Raw genomic sequence first — 21,726 nt, forward strand, 5'->3', positions numbered from 1 at the left:
GCACCACCCTACATCTCCTCCCTTGTTTCAGTATACCACCCTACCCGCGCCCTCCGTTCTGCTGATGACCTGAGGTTAGTATCCTCAATAGTCAGAACCTCCCACTCCCGTCTCCAAGACTTTACACGTGCCGCGCCAATTCTTTGGAATGCACTTCCCAGGTCAATACGATTAGTCCCCAGTCCCCACAATTTTAAGCGTGTCCTGAAAACGCATTTATTCAGACTGGCCTATCGCCTCAACACATTAACCTAACCTATCCCTGTGTGGCAGAGCCAAAAATTTTACCATAACCAGGTTCCCAGCATCATGTTCCCACATGCTTTATGCATCCATTAGCCCTCTGTGTCTGTACTGTTACACACTTAACATTATGGCTGGTCCATACAATCAGGGCAACTGTTACCACCCACCTTTCGTGTCTACCTCTTTCCTCATAGACTGTAAGCTTGCGAGCAGGGCCCTCACTCCTCTTGGTATTTGTTATAATCTACTGTATGTGATTATTGTTATGCTGTAATGTCTATTGTCTGTACAAATCCCCTCTGAAATGTAAAGTGCTGCGGAATATGTCGGCGCTATAAAAATAAAATTTATTATTATTATTATTATAAACTCCGATTCATCAAACAGATTTATGGCAGAATCATGGCATAAAACAGTTTAAAATGTACAGTGCTGTGCAAAAATCTTGCAACTTTAACCCTTTTTTTAACACCAGTCTTTTCCAATTCCACCAGCTTTTGGAAAGGTAGGTGGAGCTTAACAGGGTGGAGGAGTGGCTAAGTGCAGGAGACAACTTAATCGTAAATTACCATACATACTCGTGTATAAGCTGAGTTTTTCAGAACATTTTTTGAGGGGAAGCTTATACTTGAGTCAATAAGCTTACCCAGTTTTCCGTGGCAAAATTAGGTGCCTCGGCTTATACTCGAGTATATACGGTACACCACAAGAGTGGCGTATATTACAAAGGAAACGCAGTCTAGTCCCTGAGTGGACTACATTCCATATGGTGGCTCACACCAGCTAAAATATGCACCAAATTCATTAATAGGCATGCCAGGGACTGGATCATCTTTCTGCAGTGACCCATCCATTAAGACTGGAGTGTAAAACTCTAATTTTGATAAATCGGGGCCCAAAAGTATTTTGCACGTGAACACAGAATGGAAATAAACATTTCTGTATATGTAATATTCTGTAAAATCTATTTCACATTAAATACTGCCCTTACCTAATGCACTATTAAGTTGTTTGGACTTTTTCTTTTTTGGGCGGCCCATGGGAACTTCATCTTCTGAAGATCAATTAGATGGGAAAATACAATAATAGTATTAAAATCATTCAAAAATGTACTATATAATATATATATATATATATATATATATACACACACATATACATAATTATATAACGATATGGTGCAGTAAAGAAAAAAAAAAATCAACATTACATACCCTGATATGTGCTTAACACCAGAAGGATTTCCAAGCAAACATATAAAAAGCAAAGAATAATCAATTAAAATCAAAAGCAATAAGTGTAAAATGTATGAATGAACATGTTCCATTTACCTTGGCATTGGTGGGAGGGCACGTGGTGGCGCCTGTAATTGGCAATAAATTAAAAAACATTAACTGTGGCGGCACCGACACTGCACATATAGTAACTTCATAGACCCACCATGTGGCCAGAAAGAGAACAAGGCTAGTAACACAAAGGCTTGTTTTGTTTTTAGAATATATCTAGACTAATCTGCTACTGAATAGAATACATCTGCCGTCCCCACCTACATGTAGTATATGGACACTACTATACAAATCAATGCAAGGGAGTACAGCAAATAAATGTGCAACAAAAGCCTCATGACACAACACATCCAACCTCTGCGACAACAGGAAGATGCAAATTAGCATCCAGGCACTTTCTGCCCCAGTTGGTGCCCCCCTGCCCTCGGTGATAAGCAATCGATGATGCCTCGTGCAGTTACTTACCACCTGCCGTTTTCCCATCATCAAAAGTCAGTATTCATGCAGGAAGCCGGACAGCTCCTTTACACAACACTTGTCATGCAGATCTCCTTAATTCCCCCACGGAAATATCCCTCCAGATAAACTATCGGATTATAAAGGTTAGAACCTTCTGTCCTTCATGCACAGGTCACAGCTTTTACACAACGCAGGGAGCGGCCTGCCAGGACAATAGAGACTGTGGCACAGGCACAGTGTACAGGTGTACATCGCTAGCGTAGGAATAAACAGAGGAAAAGGATTCAAACTCAATATATTTATTTATAATAATCTTGTGAACATGTATGATGGTATAAATAAATCTCAAAGATGTGGTTGAAACAATCCCCCTAACAAAGGATGGCAGACCATCCGGTATAAATGGAAAAAATAACTCAAAGATGGATGGGAATAAGAAATCCCACAGGGTAAAAGAGATGCAACATAAAATAATAATAATAATAATAAATAACACAATATTTGAATATAAAAATGCCTTTATTAAAATATTGGCACAACAATTAAGTGCATTAAAAATATATGTATATATATAATAAAATATACAACCACGTTAGCAATGTGTTTATGGATAATGGAAAAACCAATCCATAACAAAAGGCTTAATTAATGAACCAGGTAAAAAAAAATATATATATAGTGACACAAAAATTGCTACATAGAAAGAAAGAGAAATATATATATATAATGAATGTGCCCAAAGTGCAAAGGTGCAGCTGTGCAAAAAATTCAAATCGCACTGAGGCGTGTGCAACAAAGATTCAAAGTGTTGGCTTACAGGTATTTCACACTTTGTATCTTTGTTGCACACCCTCAGTGCGATTTGAATTTTTTGCACAGCTGCACCTTTGCTCTTTGGGCACATTCATTATATATATATATTTCTCTTTCTTTCTATGTAGCAATTTTTGTGTCACTATATATATATTTTTTTACCTGGTTCATTAATTAAGCCTTTTGTTATGGATTGGTTTTTCCATTATCCATAAACACATTGCTAACGTGGTTGTATACTTTATTATATATATACATATATTTTTAATGCACTTAATTGTTGTGCCAATATTTTAATAAAGGCATTTTTATATTCAAATATTGTGTTATTTATTATTATTATTATTTTATTATTATTATTTTATGTTGCATCTCTTTTACCCTGTGGGATTTCTTATTCCCTTCCATCTTTGAGTTATTTTTTTCCTAGCGTAGGAATAGGTATCGTGGCACATTTTTAGGCCAGTGAGGCTGGGTAAACATACATTGCAAAAAGGCATATAGTGCAAATGTGGCTGCAATACCTGACGGAAACATATGTTGGAAGGTAGCGTTAAAGGGTTTGTCCAGGCAAAATAAAAGCAGATATATTCCCTTAGGAAGTTTTATTTTGGCTGGACAACCCTTTTAATCTAGCTATACACAACATGGACAAAAGTATTAGGACACCTCTGGGTCACTGAATTCAGAGTTTTTCTTTACAGTCCCCCGCCACAGGTGTATAATACCCAACCCTGCGCTATGTAGTCTGCATTTACTAACATCTGCGAATAAATGGCTTATTGTAAAGAGCACAACGATACAAGTGTGGTCCTGTAATGACATGCCACCAATGTAACCAGTCAGTTCATGAAATGCTACAAAGTTCTTTTACAGGAAGTGACCAAGGCCCCTCTAGTTCCAGTGAAGTTAAAGGGGTGGTCCAAAACTTATATTGATTATAATCCTCAATGTCCATTTATTGTAATAATTATTAATTTTTCTAATATACTTTACGTAAACAGTCTCTTCCCTCTGTACTCTAACTGCTTTATTTTTTTTCTTATTTATTTCTGCTTTGATGACGTTTTGTTTGAGAATCCCAAGCATGCTGGAATACTCAAACGAGACGTCATCAGGAGGCAGAGGCTATGGACACTGCTGCAGCCTCCATCCCCACCCCAGGGACATCAGTTTCAGGGGCTGGGCTATTCCCTGCTCTATTGAGCATGTGTCAGTTGTCAATGCTGAGGTATGTTCAGTACAAGCTCCCATGTTACTGTGTGATATTCTTTCCCATGCACAGTGACAATGCGCTCCATCTCAGGCTAAAATTAAAAAGGACAAACCAGCAAGAGAGTGCACTGTTAAGTGTGCATTGTAAGTAGAGAAAGTGAGGTCTGTTTAGGGTGAGGCTGGTCTCTGCTTGCCGCGTTTTCTCCTTAAATGCACCCTGACAATGTGCTCTCTTGCCAGATCTTCACTTCTAATTACAGCCAGAGAGGGCGTGCACTGTCACTCTGCACATTGAAAAGAATATTGAACAGTAACGAGGGAGCTCGTTGGAACAGACAACCAATGCATGCTTAGTAGAGAAGGGACTAGCCCAGCCCTTGAAACTGGCGTCACTGATCATGCTTTGTTTCAGGGTGGGGACAGCCTCTGCTCGTTGATGACGTCCCATTTGAGTATTCCACTGGTGGCTCACAAACGAAGCGTCATCAAAACAGAAGGAGGTTAAAAAATTAAAAAAAAAAAAAAACTGATAGGGTACGGTAGGGACTTTAAATCAATATTAGCTTTGGGCTACTCCTTAAAGATTGGGTTGACATAAAGAGAAAATACCAACAGGAAACACTAAGAACATCAGGAGCAGAACAAAACAGTTTCAAAGGATTCAGTCATAAAACATATTTACCTGCAGCCATATTGGTAATCTGCAGGTGACTAAATGGGACTGTGTAACCAGTGATGTGGAGTCAGAGCCCATTTTGGTGGAGTCGGAACATGGAAATTGAGGAGTCAGAGTTGGAGGTGTGCCTTAGGGCCCCGTCACACACAGCGACGCACCAGCGATCCCGACAACGATATGACCTTGTCAGGATAGCTGGTGTGTCGCTACATGATCACTGGTGAGCTGTCAAACAGGCAGCTTCACCAGCGATCAGCACCAGCGACACACGGGTAACAAGCGACGCACGTCGCTTAGTTACCCACTGTGTACCTTAGTTACCAGTGCGCTGGTGCAGGGAGCTGGTAACCAAGGTACACATCGGGTTTCTAATTGCCGCTCGGCGCTTAGAAACCCGATGTTTACCTTGGTTAACTGCTCCCTGCACCAGCGCGCTGATAACTAACATGCACATCAGGTTTCTAAGCGCTGCGCGGCGCTTAGAAACCTGATGTTTACCTTGGTTACCAGGCTCCAGCTCGCTGATCGCTGGTCTCCCACCTGTCACACGCAGCGATGCGTGCTGGCCAGCGGGAGACCTGCAATCAAAAAAATGTCCTGGCCATTCCAAGACGATCAGCGATAACCGGCAGGGGGGCCGGTCGCCGACAGGTGTCACACACAGCAATCTCGCTGGTGAGATCGCTGTTGCGTCACAAAACTTGTGACTCCGCAGCGATGTCGCTAGCGAGATTGCTGTGAGACGGGGGCTTTACCAACTTCACAGCCCTATGTGTAACTGGGAGGGGGGGGATATCCGGGCAATGAATATTCAGTGTTCACTAAAAAGTGAAGTCACTGTAATCAGCTGACCTGTGCTGCAGCATGTGTGCAGAGCAGGATATCAGGCAAGGAGCAGAGCGATTACAGTACACTCAGTATGTCCGGGACGTCTGAATTCAACGTAATTCTCTGTATGTAAGAAAATTTCAGCACAATGAAGTAGAAAAGTACCGTATATGCTTGAGTATAAGCCGACCCCCCTAATTTTGCCACAAATTACTGGGAAAACTTAGTGACTCGAGTATAAGCCTAGGGTGGAAAATGCAGCAGCTACTGGTAAATTTCAAAAATAAAAATAGATACCAATAAAAGTAAAATTAATTGAGACATCAGTAGGATAAATGTTTTTGAATAGCCATATTGAATCAGGAGCCCCATATAATGCCCCATACAGTTCATGATGGGCCCAATAAGATGCTCCATACAATATAATGCTGCACAAAGGTTAATAATGGCCCCATAAGATGCTCCCTAGAATGATATGCCCCATATGCTGCTCCATAAAGGTTATGCCCCATAAAATGCTTCATAGATTATGCCCCCATATGCTGCCCCAATAAGATGATCCATAGATTATGCCCCATTATGCTGCTCCCATATGCTGCTTCATGGATTATGCCCACATATGCTGCCCCCATGCTCCATACATTATACCCCCATATGCTGCTCCATAGATTATGCCCTATATGCTGCTCCAAAGGGCATAGATCCTCCATATATCATGCCCCCATAAGATGCTCCATACATTATGCCCCCATATGCTGCCGCTGCTGCAAATAAAAATAAAAAAAAATGACACACCTCTCTGTCGCTGGGTGTCAGGTGTCGCTGATGGCTCAGGACCCAGAACCTGAGACATTCACCTGTCCTGCGTCCATCGCTGCTGCTCACCACTATCTGCCACATCATCTGTCAGTGACGTTCAGGCAGCAGAGGGCACGGAGTGCACTAACCACGTCACTGCGCGCTATCTGAATGTCACTGACAGAGGACACATCAGACAGCCGCAAGCAGCGATGGAGCGGAGACAGGTAAATATAGCCTATACTTAACCCGTACTGGCGCGGTTTCTGCAGCTCCGTTCTCCCACTGTCTTCCTTCCTGCCTTCAGCAGTCACATTGTACCGCTCATTAAACTCATGAATATGCGCATATTCATGAGTTTAATGAGCGGTACAATGTGACCACTGAAGGCAGGAAGGAAGACAGTGGGAGAACGGAGCTGCAGAGACCGCGCCAGGAGGGGTAAGTATGACCTGACACCCCCGCTCCCCCTCCCTCTCTGACCCCCTAGTGTATATGACTCGAATATAAGCCGAGAGGGGGACTTTCAGCCCAAAAAAATGGACTGAAAATCTCGGCTTATATTCGAGTATATACGGTATGTATATTTTTGTCCTTAGCAATAAGGACATTTCCCTAAGGAATGGCATAAGGTTTCACAAGTTGGTCACCTATATTACAGACATGCTGGAAGAACTGGAGCATAGAAAATTAAACAAGTTTGCTATAAGAGAGTTAAGGGAAAGGGGTTGCCATCGGTAGACATTATCAATACACTGCAATCAGACAGGAGAATTAGAATGGTGCAACTGACATCAAGAAGCTTTTTTCCCTTTTCCAGTGACAAGCCAGCTCTGAGTAATGATTGACAGCTGGCTGCTAGACTAACATGGCCTAACAAGTTTTTCAATGGGTTGTCAAGCAGCAGCATTCCTCCCAACCAGTCTGCAGGTCAAAGGAGAAATAGCATTAGATTCAGAGCTGGAAAAATCTAAGGCTATGTTCACACGCTGCATTTTTTCAATTTTTTTTCCACAGTACCAGCAAAGTCTAAGAGATTTCAGAAATCTCATGAACTCAGCTTGGCTTCTTTTGTCCTCAGCATTTTGTGCAAAACCTTGTCTTTTGCAAAATGCAGCATGTCACTTCTTTCAGCATATTTCAACCATTGAAAGCACTGGGTGATGAAAAAAAAAGGCTGCAAATACGCAGGTATCAGATTTTGCTGCGTTTTAGTGGAAAAAAAAGCAGGTACGGCAGTATATGAAACCCATTTAATTTTGTGATTAAACCATAATGTCTTCAGGTTCATGGCAGTTGAGAATGTCAAAGATTAGTACAATTTAATAGGATTAGTACATGTTAGTTAAATTGATGATACAGTCATATGTAAAAGTTTGGGCACCCATATTAATGTTAACCTTTTTTCTTTATAACAATTTTGGTTTTTGCAACAGGTATTTCAGTTTCATATATCTAATAACTGATGGACTCAGTTATATTTCGGGATTCAAATGAGGTTTATTGTACTAACAGAAAATGTGCAATCTGCATTTAAACAAAATTTGACCGGTGCAAAAGTATGGGCACCCTTATCATTTTCTTGATTTGAACACTCCTAACTACTTTTTACTGACTTCCTGAAGCACTAAATTGGTTTTGTAACCTCATTGAGCTTTGAACTTCATAGCCAGGTGTATCAAATCATGAGAAAAGGTATTTAAAGTGGCCACTTGCAAGTAGTTCTCCTATTTGATTCTCCTATGAAGAGTGGCATCATGGGCTCCTCAAAACAACTCTCAAATGATCTGAAAACAAAGATTATTCAACATAGCTTTTCAGGGGAAGGATACAAAAAGTTGTCTCAGAGATTTAACCTGTCAGTTTCCACTGTGAGGAACATAGTAAGGAAATGGAAGAACACAGGTACAGTTCTTGTTAAGCCCAGAAGTGGCAGGCCAAGAAAAATATCAGAAAGGCAGAAAGAAGAATGGTGAGAACAGTCAAGGACAATCCACAGACCACCTCCAAAGACCTGCAGCATCATCTTGCTGCAGATGGTGTCACTGTGCATCGGTCAACAATACAGCGCACTTTACACAAGGAGAAGCTGTATGGGAGAGTGATGCGAAAGAAGCCGTTTCTGCAAGCACGCCACAAACAGTCACCTGAGGTATGCAAAAGCACATTTGGACAAGCCAGTTACATTTTGGAAGAAGGTCCTGTGAACTGATGAAACAAAGATTGAGTTGTTTGGTCATACAAAAAAGCGTTATGCATGCGCTGTATTGTTGACCGATGCACAGTGACACCATCTGCAGCAAGATGATGCTGCAGGTCTTTGGAGGTGGTCTGTGGATTGTCCTTGACTGTTCTCACCATTCTTCTTCTCTGCCTTTCGGATATTTTTCTTGGTCTGCCACTTCTGGGCTTAACAAGAACTGTACCTGTGTTCTTCCATTTCCTTACTATGTTCCTCACAGTGGAAACTGACAGGTTAAATCTCTGAGACAACTTTTTGTATCCTTCCCCTGAAAAGCTATGTTGAATAATCTTTGTTTTCAGATCATTTGAGAGTTGTTTTGAGGAGCCCATGATGCCACTCTTCATAGGAGAATCAAATAGGAGAACTACTTGCAAGTGGCCACTTTAAATACCTTTTCTCATGATTTGATACACCTGGCTATGAAGTTCAAAGCTCAATGAGGTTACAAAACCAATTTAGTGCTTCAGGAAGTCAGTAAAAAGTAGTTAGGAGTGTTCAAATCAAGAAAATGATAAGGGTGCCCATACTTTTGCACCGGTCAAATTTTGTTTAAATGCAGATTGCACATTTTCTGTTAGTACAATAAACCTCATTTGAATCCAGAAATATAACTGAGTCCATCAGTTATTAGATATATGAAACTGAAATACCTGTTGCAAAAACCAAAATTGTGATAAAGAAAAAAGGTTAACATTAATAGGGGTGCCCAAACTTTTACATATGACTGTATGTAAAAAGTAAATATTGCCCCACCAAGGTGTGAAATTGGTCAATGCCTCTGGCCAACCAAAGTGAGAAAGTAAACACATACTGCTGTATACATACTTCACATACTGCAGCTAACAGCAGATGCAACTCAGCCCACTTCCTTCCACCAGTGATTTAAAATCAGAGACTATAATATTCCCGGTGGAAGGAAGTGGCCTGAGTGTCCCTCATGCATCTGCTGTAAGCTGCTGCAGGCTAAACACCATCATATTTTTTTAGACCACTGAACTAATAGTAGAATGGTCCTGTCCCCATAATGTATAGCCCATAAAACGGAGCGGTATAGTATGATGGCCTATCTGCTTAAGAACACACCATGTAATCAGTCATGTGGTGAAGCATGTCACAGTCTGTTACTCTGCTTCCCAATGTAACGGGAAGAAAACGGAGGGACAGTGGGGCCCTATAAGTGTATGGCTCCATTCAACAGAGAGGGGCCACAAATATGTAATAGAGTTGTGTACATATGGTCTAGATCAGTCAGATGGATATTGGAACAATGTACACTTGAAATGCTGGAATTTGTCAGCCAATAATCCAAAACGTCTGATAATCTTAGTCCTTAGCACAGAAAGTAATTTGGTAATGATGAATACTTGAGTCCTCACAGTTCCCTGCCCTCACGGTGGTTTCACATGGGATTTTTTTGGGGGGGCACAATAAAGCTGCAGTTATTGATGGAGTTTTCATGTCAAAGTCACATGCGGATCCAAAAGACATAAGAAAGACACCAATCAGCCAAAACCTGCAGAGGTGATGACTGCACCCTGCCCTTATACATCTCCATACTACAGGATCCATTTCTGTCTTAGAAAAAAAAAAAAAACAACAAAACCAAAAAGGGCCATTTATTATATCGTTCTATCTTTTTTTACTAGTAATGTGGTGTATATTCCAACCAAAGTCTGCATTGTATTAACGGGATCTCCCATCTCAGAGTCCTGCGCTAGAAATATACGTCCCTCACCCTCCCAGGGTCCAGCATTAAATCTGCTCTGCTGCTCCAGTGATTGCTTATGGTGACATCAGGTCAACAACGCTGCAGTCAGTCACCAAGCTCTTGTCTAGTTGTCACGTGCTGCTGAGCCCTGCGACTGGCTGCAGCGTTACTGACGTAACGTCACTTATAATTACACGGCGAAGGTAGGATCATGTATGGAGAATGCTCGGGGGACATCGGCGAAAGAGGACAGAGTGGCTTAAATACATAAACCCACGATTTAACAGGACTGAAATAAAACAATTCCAGACAATCCCTTTAAGTGCTACATCTCCTAGTGCCACGTGCAGGACTGTGGAGGAGGGGCACACTGTACCGGCCCCCGCAGGTCTAGAACCACACGACACAGGAGGGGGCAGACAGCAGATGACTGCACACTGACAACCCCATTGTCCGCCCTCAGCTCCGTGCGGTGAATGGCGGCAGCGCTATTAGTCCGGTATCAGCGTACACTGGCTACAGCGCTCACCCGGCTCCCGTCCATACTGCGAGCAGGCCCGCACCCAAGCCCTTGTAGCTGGAGCTTTATCCCGTTGCCATGGGCCCAGAGACTACTTCCGAGATCACAGGTGACTTCCGCTCCTTTCTCCCACCGCCCGCAGGGTAGTGACTAGAACGGAGTTAATTTCTTGAGGTAATGATGTCAGCGGAAGGGGCGGGGCCTCCTTCAGTCCAGTGGAAGACACGATAGAGGGTTGTGGCTTGGGTTTTGCCTCTACTGAAGTTGTGTTTTGCTGAGGCTGCAGGAAAAGCAGGGCTGCACCACGGAGCCGTGTGAGGAGAGGACCGAGCGGCTGCACCACGGAGCCGTGTGAGGAGAGGACCGAGCGGCTGCACCACGGAGCCGTGTGAGGAGAGGACCGAGCGGCTGCACCACGGAGCCGTGGGAGGAGAGGACCGAGCGGCTGCACCACGGAGCCGTGTGAGGAGAGGACCGAGCGGCTGCACCACGGAGCCGTGTGAGGAGAGGACCGAGCGGCTGCACCACGGAGCCGTGTGAGGAGAGGACCGAGCGGCTGCACCACGGAGCCGTGTGAGGAGAGGACCGAGCGGCTGCACCACGGAGCCGTGTGAGGAGAGGACCGAGCGGCTGCACCACGGAGCCGTGTGAGGAGAGGACCGAGCGGCTGCACCACGGAGCCGTGTGAGGAGAGGACCGAGCGGCTGCACCACGGAGCCGTGTGAGGAGAGGACCGAGCGGCTGCACCACGGAGCCGTGTGAGGAGAGGACCGAGCGGCTGCACCACGGAGCCGTGTGAGGAGAGGACCGAGCGGCTGCACCACGGAGCCGTGTGAGGAGAGGACCGAGCGGCTGCACCACGGAGCCGTGTGAGGAGAGGACCGAGCGGCTGCACCACGGAGCCGTGGGAGGAGAGGACCGAGCGGCTGCACCACGGAGCCGTGTGAGGAGAGGACCGAGCGGCTGCACCACGGAGCCGTGTGAGGAGAGGACCGAGCGGCTGCACCACGGAGCCGTGTGAGGAGAGGACCGAGCGGCTGCACCACGGAGCCGTGGGAGGAGAGGACCGAGCGGCTGCACCACGGAGCCGTGGGAGGAGAGGACCGAGCGGCTGCACCACGGAGCCGTGGGAGGAGAGGACCGAGCGGCTGCACCACGGAGCCGTGGGAGGAGAGGACCGAGCGGCTGCACCACGGAGCCGTGTGAGGAGAGGACCGAGCGGCTGCACCACGGAGCCGTGTGAGGAGAGGACCGAGCGGCTGCACCACGGAGCCGTGGGAGGAGAGGACCGAGCGGCTGCACCACGGAGCCGTGGGAGGAGAGGACCGAGCGGCTGCACCACGGAGCCGTGTGAGGAGAGGACCGAGCGGCTGCACCACGGAGCCGTGTGAGGAGAGGACCGAGCGGCTGCACCACGGAGCCGTGTGAGGAGAGGACCGAGCGGCTGCACCACGGAGCCGTGTGAGGAGAGGACCGAGCGGCTGCACCACGGAGCCGTGTGAGGAGAGGACCGAGCGGCTGCACCACGGAGCCGTGTGAGGAGAGGACCGAGCGGCTGCACCACGGAGCCGTGTGAGGAGAGGACCGAGCGGCTGCACCACGGAGCCGTGTGAGGAGAGGACCGAGCGGCTGCACCACGGAGCCGTGGGAGGAGAGGACCGAGCGGCTGCACCACGGAGCCGTGGGAGGAGAGGACCGAGCGGCTGCACCACGGAGCCGTGTGAGGAGAGGACCGAGCGGCTGCACCACGGAACCTTGTACAAATGGGAATGAGGACTCGGGGACTCTGCGTGAGTGCTCTGAGGATGTATTTTGGAAAGGGGTTTATGTTACTTGAGTGGGGCTGTGTGGGGAATGGGGTGATGACGAGGGGCTGTATGGGGAATGGGGGGATGACGAGGGGCTGTATGGGGAATGGAGGGGTGATGAGTGGCTTTGTGGAGAAGGTGGTCACGATGAGGGCCTTGTGGACTAAGGCCTGTTTCACGCTTCAGTTATTTGACGTCAGTCAAAATCTGCCGTTTTTTGAAAAAAAAACGGATTTGCCATTTTTTTAGCGGATCCGGTTTCCACCCCCCCCCCATAGACTTGCATTAGCAGTGGCTTTTGACTGATGGTCGTCCGTTAGGCCTGTTTCACACTTCAGTTTTTTGTGATCAGTTGAAATCTGCCAAAGAGGAAAAAAACGGATCCGTTTCGGAACAAACAGATGTCATCGGACCGTTTTTTGGACGGATCCGCCAAAGTTGCAAAGGGCAGAATTTTTAAAGGAAAAGGAGAGAGAGAGAAAGAATGCATGCATGCAGAAAATCTTCAGGGCATGCGCACTTCCAAAAAGAGGACCGTCGCTACAAAAAAACGTTTCAGAGTCTGTCTGCTCCGCCCGGGAGACGCTACAATTCCGACAGATCCGTCCAAAAACGAATGCAACAGACGACCGTCAGTCAAAGATCCGCCACTAATGCAAGTCTATGGGGGGAAAAACGGATACGCCAAAAAAGGGGCGGATCCGTTTTTCCAAAAACTGGCGGATTTTGACTGACGTCAAAAAACGGAAGTGTGAAACAGGCCTTACATCCATTTTTTGATGGATCCGTTAGAATTTTTTGCGTCCGCAGGCTGGAGTAGACGGACAATGTAACGTTTTTTTTCCAGCAGTGGACCGCTATTTTAAACTGCGCATGCCCAGAAGATTTTCCCTGTGGTGCAGTTTAACAGCTTTCTGGGAGCAGCGAAAACTGTGTCTCTCTCGGTTGCAACTGACGTCAAACAACTGAAGTGTGAAACAGGCCTAAGGGGGCGCGATGTGTGGCTCTGTGGACCAAGGGGGGGGCGCGATGTGTGGCTCTGTGGGCCAAGGGGGGGCGCGATGTGTGGCTCTGTGGGCCAAGGGGGGGCGCGATGTGTGGCTCTGTGGGCCAAGGGGGGGCGCGATGTGTGGCTCTGTGGGCCAAGGGGGGCGCGATGTGTGGCTCTGTGGGCCAAGGGGGGGTGCGATGTGTGGCTCTGTGGGCCAAGGGGGGCGCGATGTGTGGCTCTGTGGACCAAGGGGGGGGCGCGATGTGTGGCTCTGTGGACCAAGGGGGGGCGCGATGTGTGGCTCTGTGGACCAAGGGGGGCGCGATGTGTGGCTCTGTGGACCAAGGGGGGGGGCGCGATGTGTGGCTCTGTGGACCAAGGGGGGGGGCGCGATGTGTGGCTCTGTGGACCAAGGGGGGGCGCGATGTGTGGCTCTGTGGACCAAGGGGGGGCGCGATGTGTGGCTCTGTGGACCAAGGGGGGGCGCGATGTGTGGCTCTGTGGACCAAGGGGGGGCGCAATGTGTGGCTCTGTGGACCAAGGGGGGGCGCGATGTGTGGCTCTGTGGACCAAGGGGGGGCGCGATGTGTGGCTCTGTGGACCAAGGGGGGGCGCGATGTGTGGCTCTGTGGACCAAGGGGGGGCGCGATGTGTGGCTCTGTGGACCAAGGGGGGCGCGATGTGTGGCTCTGTGGACCAAGGGGGGGCGCGATGTGTGGCTCTGTGGACCAAGGGGGGGCGCGATGTGTGGCTCTGTGGACCAAGGGGGGGCGCGATGTGTGGCTCTGTGGACCAAGGGGGGCGCGATGTGTGGCTCTGGACCAAGGGGGGCGCGATGTGTGGCTCTGTGGACCAAGGGGGGGCACGATGTGTGGCTCTGGACCAAGGGGGGCGCGATGTGTGGCTCTGTGGACCAAGGGGGGGCACGATGTGTGGCTCTGTGGACCAAGGGGGGGCGCGATGTGTGGCTCTGTGGACCAAGGGGGGGCGCGATGTGTGGCTCTGTGGTCCAAGGGGGCGCGATGTGTGGCTCTGTGGACCAAGGGGGGGCGCGATGTGTGGCTCTGTGGACCAAGGGGGGGCGCGATGTGTGGCTCTGTGGACTAAGGGGGCAGGCTAAGGGGCTGTGCGGAATGGGGGGATGATGCTGAGGGGCTGTGTGGGGAAGGGGGACACGAGGAGGAGGGGATGTGTAGGGAAGGGGAGATCACACATATTGGTTTACTGCAAGGTGAATGGGGTGATGTAACGCCCTTGTACATAAAATAGAAAAAAGCTTAGGCGCACAGAATCCCTGGGACTAAATGTAAATAAAATGAAGAAAATCCAACTTCTTGGAAATCACAAAATTTAATGAAAGATAAAAAAATCAAAACATGCTAAATTGCAGAGACAGCATAGCAACGCGTTTCAAACACACGAGGCCATGTGCATCTGAAACACGTTTCTATTCTGTCTCAGCAATTTAGCATGTTTTTATTTATTTTCTAATAAGTTTAGCAATTTCCAAAAAGCTGGATTTTCTTTACATTTGTAAATCCCTTTTGGCTGTGTTGGGCAGTGGGTACTGTCACGCTCATGAGGCTGCATGTTGGTGGGGCTGTGTAGGGGAACAGGGTGCTGTCACTCTTGTGCTTTTTGTTTTTGTTACTTATGTCTAACGTAGCTAAAGCCCCTATCTCACATAGTGAGATCGCTGAAGCGTCACCGATTTTGTGATGCAACCGTGATCTCGCTACATGTGGCACGCAACGGCGACCGGCCCCCCGATGGATATCGCTGATCGTGGTCGAATGTCCTGGGCCATTTTTTCATAGTCTGTGTCCCGCTGGCCAGCGCGCATCGCTGTGTTTGACCCGATGAGCGACCTCGTTGGCGACGCAGAACTCAGGGACGCAGGCGGGAATCGTTCAGAAAAGCTGCTGTGAAAAGGTACCAACGACTGCCGAGGGCGTTATACGGATCGTTGCTGCGTCGCTGAAGAGATCTGCCTGTTTGGCAGCTCACTAGCGACGCACCAGCGATCTAAGTACCAGGTCGTATCGTTGTCGGGATCGCTGGTGCGTCGCTAAGTGAAAGGGACCCTTAGTTTTAAATATTGTTTTGTAAGGTTTGTTATAGACTTGTATGTATAAATATATTTATATTTTTCTCCTTTTTGTTAGATTTATTATAAACACAAATAAATAAGTCTATGTGAGAACTATGGGTTGAATTTTTATTTCTAAAGCTTGGGGTATGTAGCACCATCCCAAGGCCTCGCTGGTTTCGTGCAGCACGGACTCTACTACCTGTGACCCCAATCCACCGCTCTCCATGTTACAGTCTGTATTTACAGTAGCTAAGATCCTCATTTTTATTAAAAAAAAAAAAATCTTTCTATTTTTCCTCACCAAAATTTGGGGTGGATCTTATGGTGTGAAAAATACAGTAAGTTAAAAAAAGTAAATAAAATAATAGTTTATGTAACAAATTTCTTAGGTCCCAGAGGTGTTTCTCTGTGTACGTCGGCCTTCTGTTAACCACTTGCCATTCTCGGTGACCCATATAGCCTGGTCCGTTTTAGAAGTCATATAGGACATTTTTTTATGGATGTTTATTAAAGGGCCATTAGTTGCTGAGGGTCTGAGTGTGGGTGCCCCCACTGCTCCATAGCACATACTCTAGCAGAGGTCACACTACATATTGTACAGAGGGGTAAAAATACTCTTTTTAATTTTGAAGTGTTTTTAGCCAAGAAGGACATAATTTGCAGTAACTCAAATCTATGTACGTAGTATACATTAGACCTGGTTATAGTGCAGCACACAGGAGATCTGGCCCTCTGGCTGTTCCTGTCTGGCATGTGGACTGAGGCATCCAAAGGGCCTGAAAATTGCAGCCCACGGGCTCCACCATACAATTGCTTTCTCAGCGACCAAGCTTGCCAACCGTCCAGAAATTCCAGGACAGTCTATGAAAACATGACAATTTTTTGTCCTGTCTGTAAAGAAAAAAAAAAATAAAGGTGGCCATGATTTTACCATATATACTCGTGTATGAGCCAAGATTTTCATTTTTTTGGGCTGAATGTCCCCCTCTCGGCTTATACGCAAGTCATATACGGGGAAGGGGGAGCAGGGGTGTCAGATACCATACTCACCCCCTTCCTGGCACGTCTCTACAGCCCCTACTTCTCCCTCGGTGGTCTGCTTCCTGCATTCAGCGGTCACGTGGTACCGCTCATTAAACTCATGAATATGCACATATTTATGAGTTTAATGACAGTACCACGTGACCGCTGAATGCAGGAAGCAGACGCCCGATGGAGAAGCAGGGGCTGCAGAGAAGATTGTGTGCCAGGAGAGGCGAGTATGACGGAGGGCAGAGCAATATTCACCTGTCCCATCGCCATGCACCGCTGTGTCATTCAGGACAGAGGGCACGATGAGGAGTCAGTGTGCGCCGTCTGATGAATGAATGTCACTGCAGAGACCCGGGAGACAGAGCAGTGGACGGCGATGGAACAGTGACCGGTAAATATCGCCGGTGCCTGGGGCTCAGGACACCAGCACCTGCCCTAGCGACGGAGAGGTGAGTAGGTCATTTAAAAAAAAAAAAAAAAAAATTTTTTAATTGCAGCAGCAAATAAGGGGCATTTATGGAGCATCTTCTTGGGCAGCATTAACCCTTGTGCAGCAGCATATTATGGGGGGTATTTATGGAGCATCTTATGGGGCAGCATTAACCCTTGTGCAGCAGCATATTATGGGGGGTATTTATGGAGCATCTTATGGGGCAGCATTAACCCTCGTGCAGCAGCATATGGGGGGTATTTATGGAGCATCTTACGGGGCAGAATTAACCCTTTTGCAGCAGCATATGGGGGGTATTTATGGAGCATCTTACGGGGCAGCATTAACCCTTGTGCAGCATCTTACGGGGCAGCATTAACCCTTGTGCAGTAGTATATGGGGGATATTTATGGAGCATCTTATGGCTCAGCATTAACCGTTGTGCAGCAGCATATGGGGATATTTATGGGCCAGCATTAACCCTTGTGCAGCAGCATATGGGGGGGTTATTTATGGAGCATCTTCTTGGACCACCATTAACCCTAGGATTATACGCGAGTCAATACGGTTTCCCAGTTTTTTGTGGCAAAATTGGGGGGGTCGGCTTATACACGAGTATATACAGTAATATTTTTTTTTAAATCTGAAGAAACTTGTGCAGATAATTTTGACTAGTTCTCGTAATTTTATAGTGAATGCAGCTATTGTCTTCATATCATAATTATGGATTGTAGATATGTAACATTTACAGCCTTGATGATATTTCAATGTGTCCATTAAAAAAACTGACATTGGGTGTAATAGTACACCGATGTCAGTATCCCCCACTTTGATGTGGGCTCCGGCATTGAGCGAGCCCACATCAAAGCCGGGACATGTCAGCTGTTTTGACAAGCTAACGTGCCCGCCATAGCCGTGGGCAGAATCACGATCCGTCTGCGGCTAGTAACATGCCACTGACAAACTCTGACAGTGGCATTTAACAAGCGCTTCCGGTCACGCACACCGGTGACCTGCATCGTGATCGCAGGTCACCGGTGTCTGCTTGACAACTAGGTCTCCCTTGAGACCTCTATGGTTGTTGATGCCAGATTGCTGTGAGCACCACCCTGTGGTCGGCGCTCATAGCAACTCTACTACATAGAGGCGATCTGAGCATCACTTCTATGTAGCAGAGCCGATCCAGTTATGGCAGCTTCTAGCCTCTCATGGAGGCTATTGCAGCATGCCAAAAGTAAAAAACAAAACAAATTATATATAATGTTCAAATCAACACCCTTTCACCACATTCAAAAAAAAAAAAAAAAAACATTTAGTAACACCGCGTTCAGAATCGCCCAATCTATAAAAAAAAAAAAAAAATTAACCCAATTGCTAAACGGCGTAGTGGGGAAAAAAAATCAAAACACCAGAACTACGTTTTTTTTGTTGTCATGACATTGCATTAAAATGCAATAACAGGCAATCAAAAGATCGTATCAGCACAAAAATTGTATCATTAACACATTCCTGACATGACGTACTATCCCGTCCATATGCCCTGGGCCTTAACCCCTTCACGACCCATGACTCCTACGTAGGCGTCATGAAAAGTCGTGCCCAAACGACCTATGACGCCTACGTAGGCGTCATGCTATAAATAGCCCCCCTGCAGGTCGGGTGACCGGGGTCACTGAAAGGTCACCCGACCCGCACACAAAGGACCCTTCAGAGTTAACACCTGGGGGTGTGGCTTAGCCCCCACGTGCCTACGATTGCTCTGATTGGCTGTTAAAAGTGAAACTGCCAATCAGAGCGATTGTAATATTTCACCAATGAAAATTGGTGAAATATTACAATCCAGCCATGGCCGATGCTGAAATAGCATCGGACATGGCTGGACACCGAGACCCGACCCCCCCCCCCCCCCCACACACACCGACTGACGGCACCGATCGGCAGCCGCCGTCATAATCTGCCCCCCCCGCCTTCCCTCCGCCCCCCCAGCCCTCCGATCACCCCCTCTCACCCTCCTTTGTGCCTCCGACCTCCTGCTATCCGTCCAGCGTCATGGGCGCCGCCATCTTGGAAGATGGCGGGCGCATGCGCAGTGCGCCGAATCGAATCTGCAACGCTGCAGATTCATTCATTTATTTTGATCACTATGATAAACTTTCATAGTGATCAAAATAAAAAAAAGTAAATCACCGCCCCCCTTATCACCCCTATAGGTAGGGACAAATAATAAAATAAAAAAAAAATATTTTTTTTTTTATTTTTCCATTAGGGTTAGGTCCAGGGCTAGGGTTGGAATTAGGGTTAGAAATAGGGTTAGGGTTGGACTTAGGGTTGTAATTGGGATTACGGTTAGGCTTGTGGTTAGGGTTAGAGTTGGGATTTCGTTAGGGGTGTGTTGGGATTAGGGTTGTGGTTAGGGTTATGATTAGGGTTAGGGGTGTGTTGGGGTTAGGGTTGGAGATAGAATTGAGGGGTTTCCACTGTTTCGGCACATCACGGGGTCTCCAAACGCGACATGGAGCCACCATTTATTCAAGCCAATTTTGCGTTCAAAAGGTCAAACGGTGCTCCCTCCATGTCGAGCCCCTACGTGTGCCCAAACAGTGGTGTACCCCCACTTATGGGGTATCGGGGTACTCAGGAAAAATTGCACAACAACTTTGGGGGTCTAATTTCTCCTGTTACCCTTGGGAAAATAAAAAAATGGGGGCTAAAATAATAATTTTTGTGGAAAAAGATTTTTTATTTTCACGGTTCTGCGTTATAAACTTCTGTAAAGCACTTGGGGGTTCAACGTGCTCACCACACATCTAGATAAGTTCATTGGGGGGTCTAGTTTCCAAAATGGGGTCACTTATGGGGGGTTTCCACTGTTTAGGTACATCAGGGGCTCTGCAAACGTAACATGACGCCCACAGACCATTCCATCAAGTCGGCATTTCAAAACGTCACTACTTCCATTCCGAGCCCCAACTTGTCCCCGAACAGTGGTCCCCCCCCCATATATGGGGTACCAGCGTACTCAGGACAAACTGGACAACAACTTTTGGGGTCCAATTTATCCTGTTACCCTTGTGAAGATAAAAAATAGTGGGCTAAAAATCATTTTTTGAGGAAAAAAAAATATTTTTTTATTTTCACAGCTCTGCGTTATAAACTTCTGTGAAGCACTTGGGGGTTCAAAGTGCACACCTCACATCTAGATTAGTTGCTTGGGTGATCTAGTTTCCAAAATGGGGTCATTTGTGGGGGGGGTTTGCACTGTTTAGGTACATCAGGGGCTCTGCAAACATAACATGACGCCCACAGACCATTCCATCAAGTCTTCATTTCAAAGCGTCACTACTTCCCTTCCGAGCCCCAAAGTGTGCCCAAACAGTGGTCTCCCCCCACTTATGGGGTACCAGCGTACTCAGGACACACTGGACAACAACTTTTGGGGTCCAATTTATCCTGTTACCTTTGTGAAAATAAAAAATAGCAGGCCAAAAATTTATTTTTTGAGGAAAAAAAAATATTTTTATTTTAACGGCTCTGCATTATAAACTCCTGGGGGTTCAAAGTGCTCACTATGCATATAGATAAGTTCCTTAGGGGGTCTAGTTTCCAAAATGGGGTCATTTGTGGGGGAGCTCCAAAGTTTACGCACACAGGGGCTCTGCAAACACGACATGGTGTCCACTAACGATTGGAGCTAATTTTCCACTCAAAAAGTCAAATGACGCTCCTTCCCTTCTGAGCCATGCCGTGCACTCAAACAGTGGTTTCCAATTTATCCTGTTACCCTTGGGAAAATAAAAAATAGCGGGCTAAAAAATCATTTTGAGGAAAAAAAAATATTTTTTTATTTTCATGGCTCTGCATTTATAAACTTCTGTGAAACACTTGGGGATTCAGAGTGCTCACTACGCATCTAGATAAGCTCCTTGGGGGTTCTAGTTTCCAAAATGGGGTCACTTGTGGGGGTTTCTACTGTTTAGACACACAGGGGCTCTGCGAACGCAACATGACGCCCGCAGAACATTCCATCAAAGTCTGCATTCCAAAATCCTGCTAGCGCACGGCCAGCGCACAATCTGCGCACCCTATGCTAAAGATAGCAAGCGTCCATGTGTGCTAGTAGGCGGCGATGAGCGGATGGAGCGGGCAGGGAGCCGGGAGCGGGCGGGGCTTAGCAGCAGCCGTGCGCAGGCCGTTGCTGCGCTATAAAGCGCAAATGTGAAACCGGCCTAATATGTTTGCAGGGGTCTTAGGCCATGGTCACACCTTTAGTATATGGTCAGTATTTTACCTCAGTGTTTAGAAGCCAAAACCAGGAGAGGAAAAATATAATAGTGTTTGTGATAGCTCCTTCCAAGAAGAGCTAATTTGGGTTGAGATACAAATAATCTCCAGTCTGCCATTATTGGTTCAAATTAAATAGATACGGTGCATCGGAGTCAAGATAACACACAGCCACGGATCTTTTTTTTTTTTTTGCGGAATCCGTTTTTTTCCCATAGACTTACATGAGCGGCGAATTGTGACAGATGGTCGTCCGTTGCATCCGTTTTTTAACGGGTCCATTGTAATTTAAGCATCT

The 21,726-nt window shown here is 46.8% G+C and overlaps 1 protein-coding gene across 1 annotated transcript in view; it reads right to left on the bottom strand.

Moving 5' to 3' along the window:
* The window catches only part of TMEM237 (transmembrane protein 237), a 95,213-nt gene that overhangs the window by 69,314 nt on the left and 4,173 nt on the right, over window positions 1-21,726 (bottom strand). Inside the window, 5 exon segments of the mRNA XM_073551428.1 lie at window positions 1,238-1,300; window positions 1,461-1,471; window positions 1,578-1,609; window positions 10,804-10,827; window positions 10,829-10,885. Of these exon segments, the coding sequence (XP_073407529.1) occupies window positions 1,238-1,300; window positions 1,461-1,471; window positions 1,578-1,609; window positions 10,804-10,827; window positions 10,829-10,885 (187 nt within the window).

The sequence above is a fragment of the Dendrobates tinctorius genome, unplaced genomic scaffold (assembly GCF_039654945.1).
Source record: "Dendrobates tinctorius isolate UK_male_01 unplaced genomic scaffold, ASM3965494v1 ptg000177l, whole genome shotgun sequence".
Taxonomy (NCBI): domain Eukaryota; kingdom Metazoa; phylum Chordata; class Amphibia; order Anura; family Dendrobatidae; genus Dendrobates; species Dendrobates tinctorius.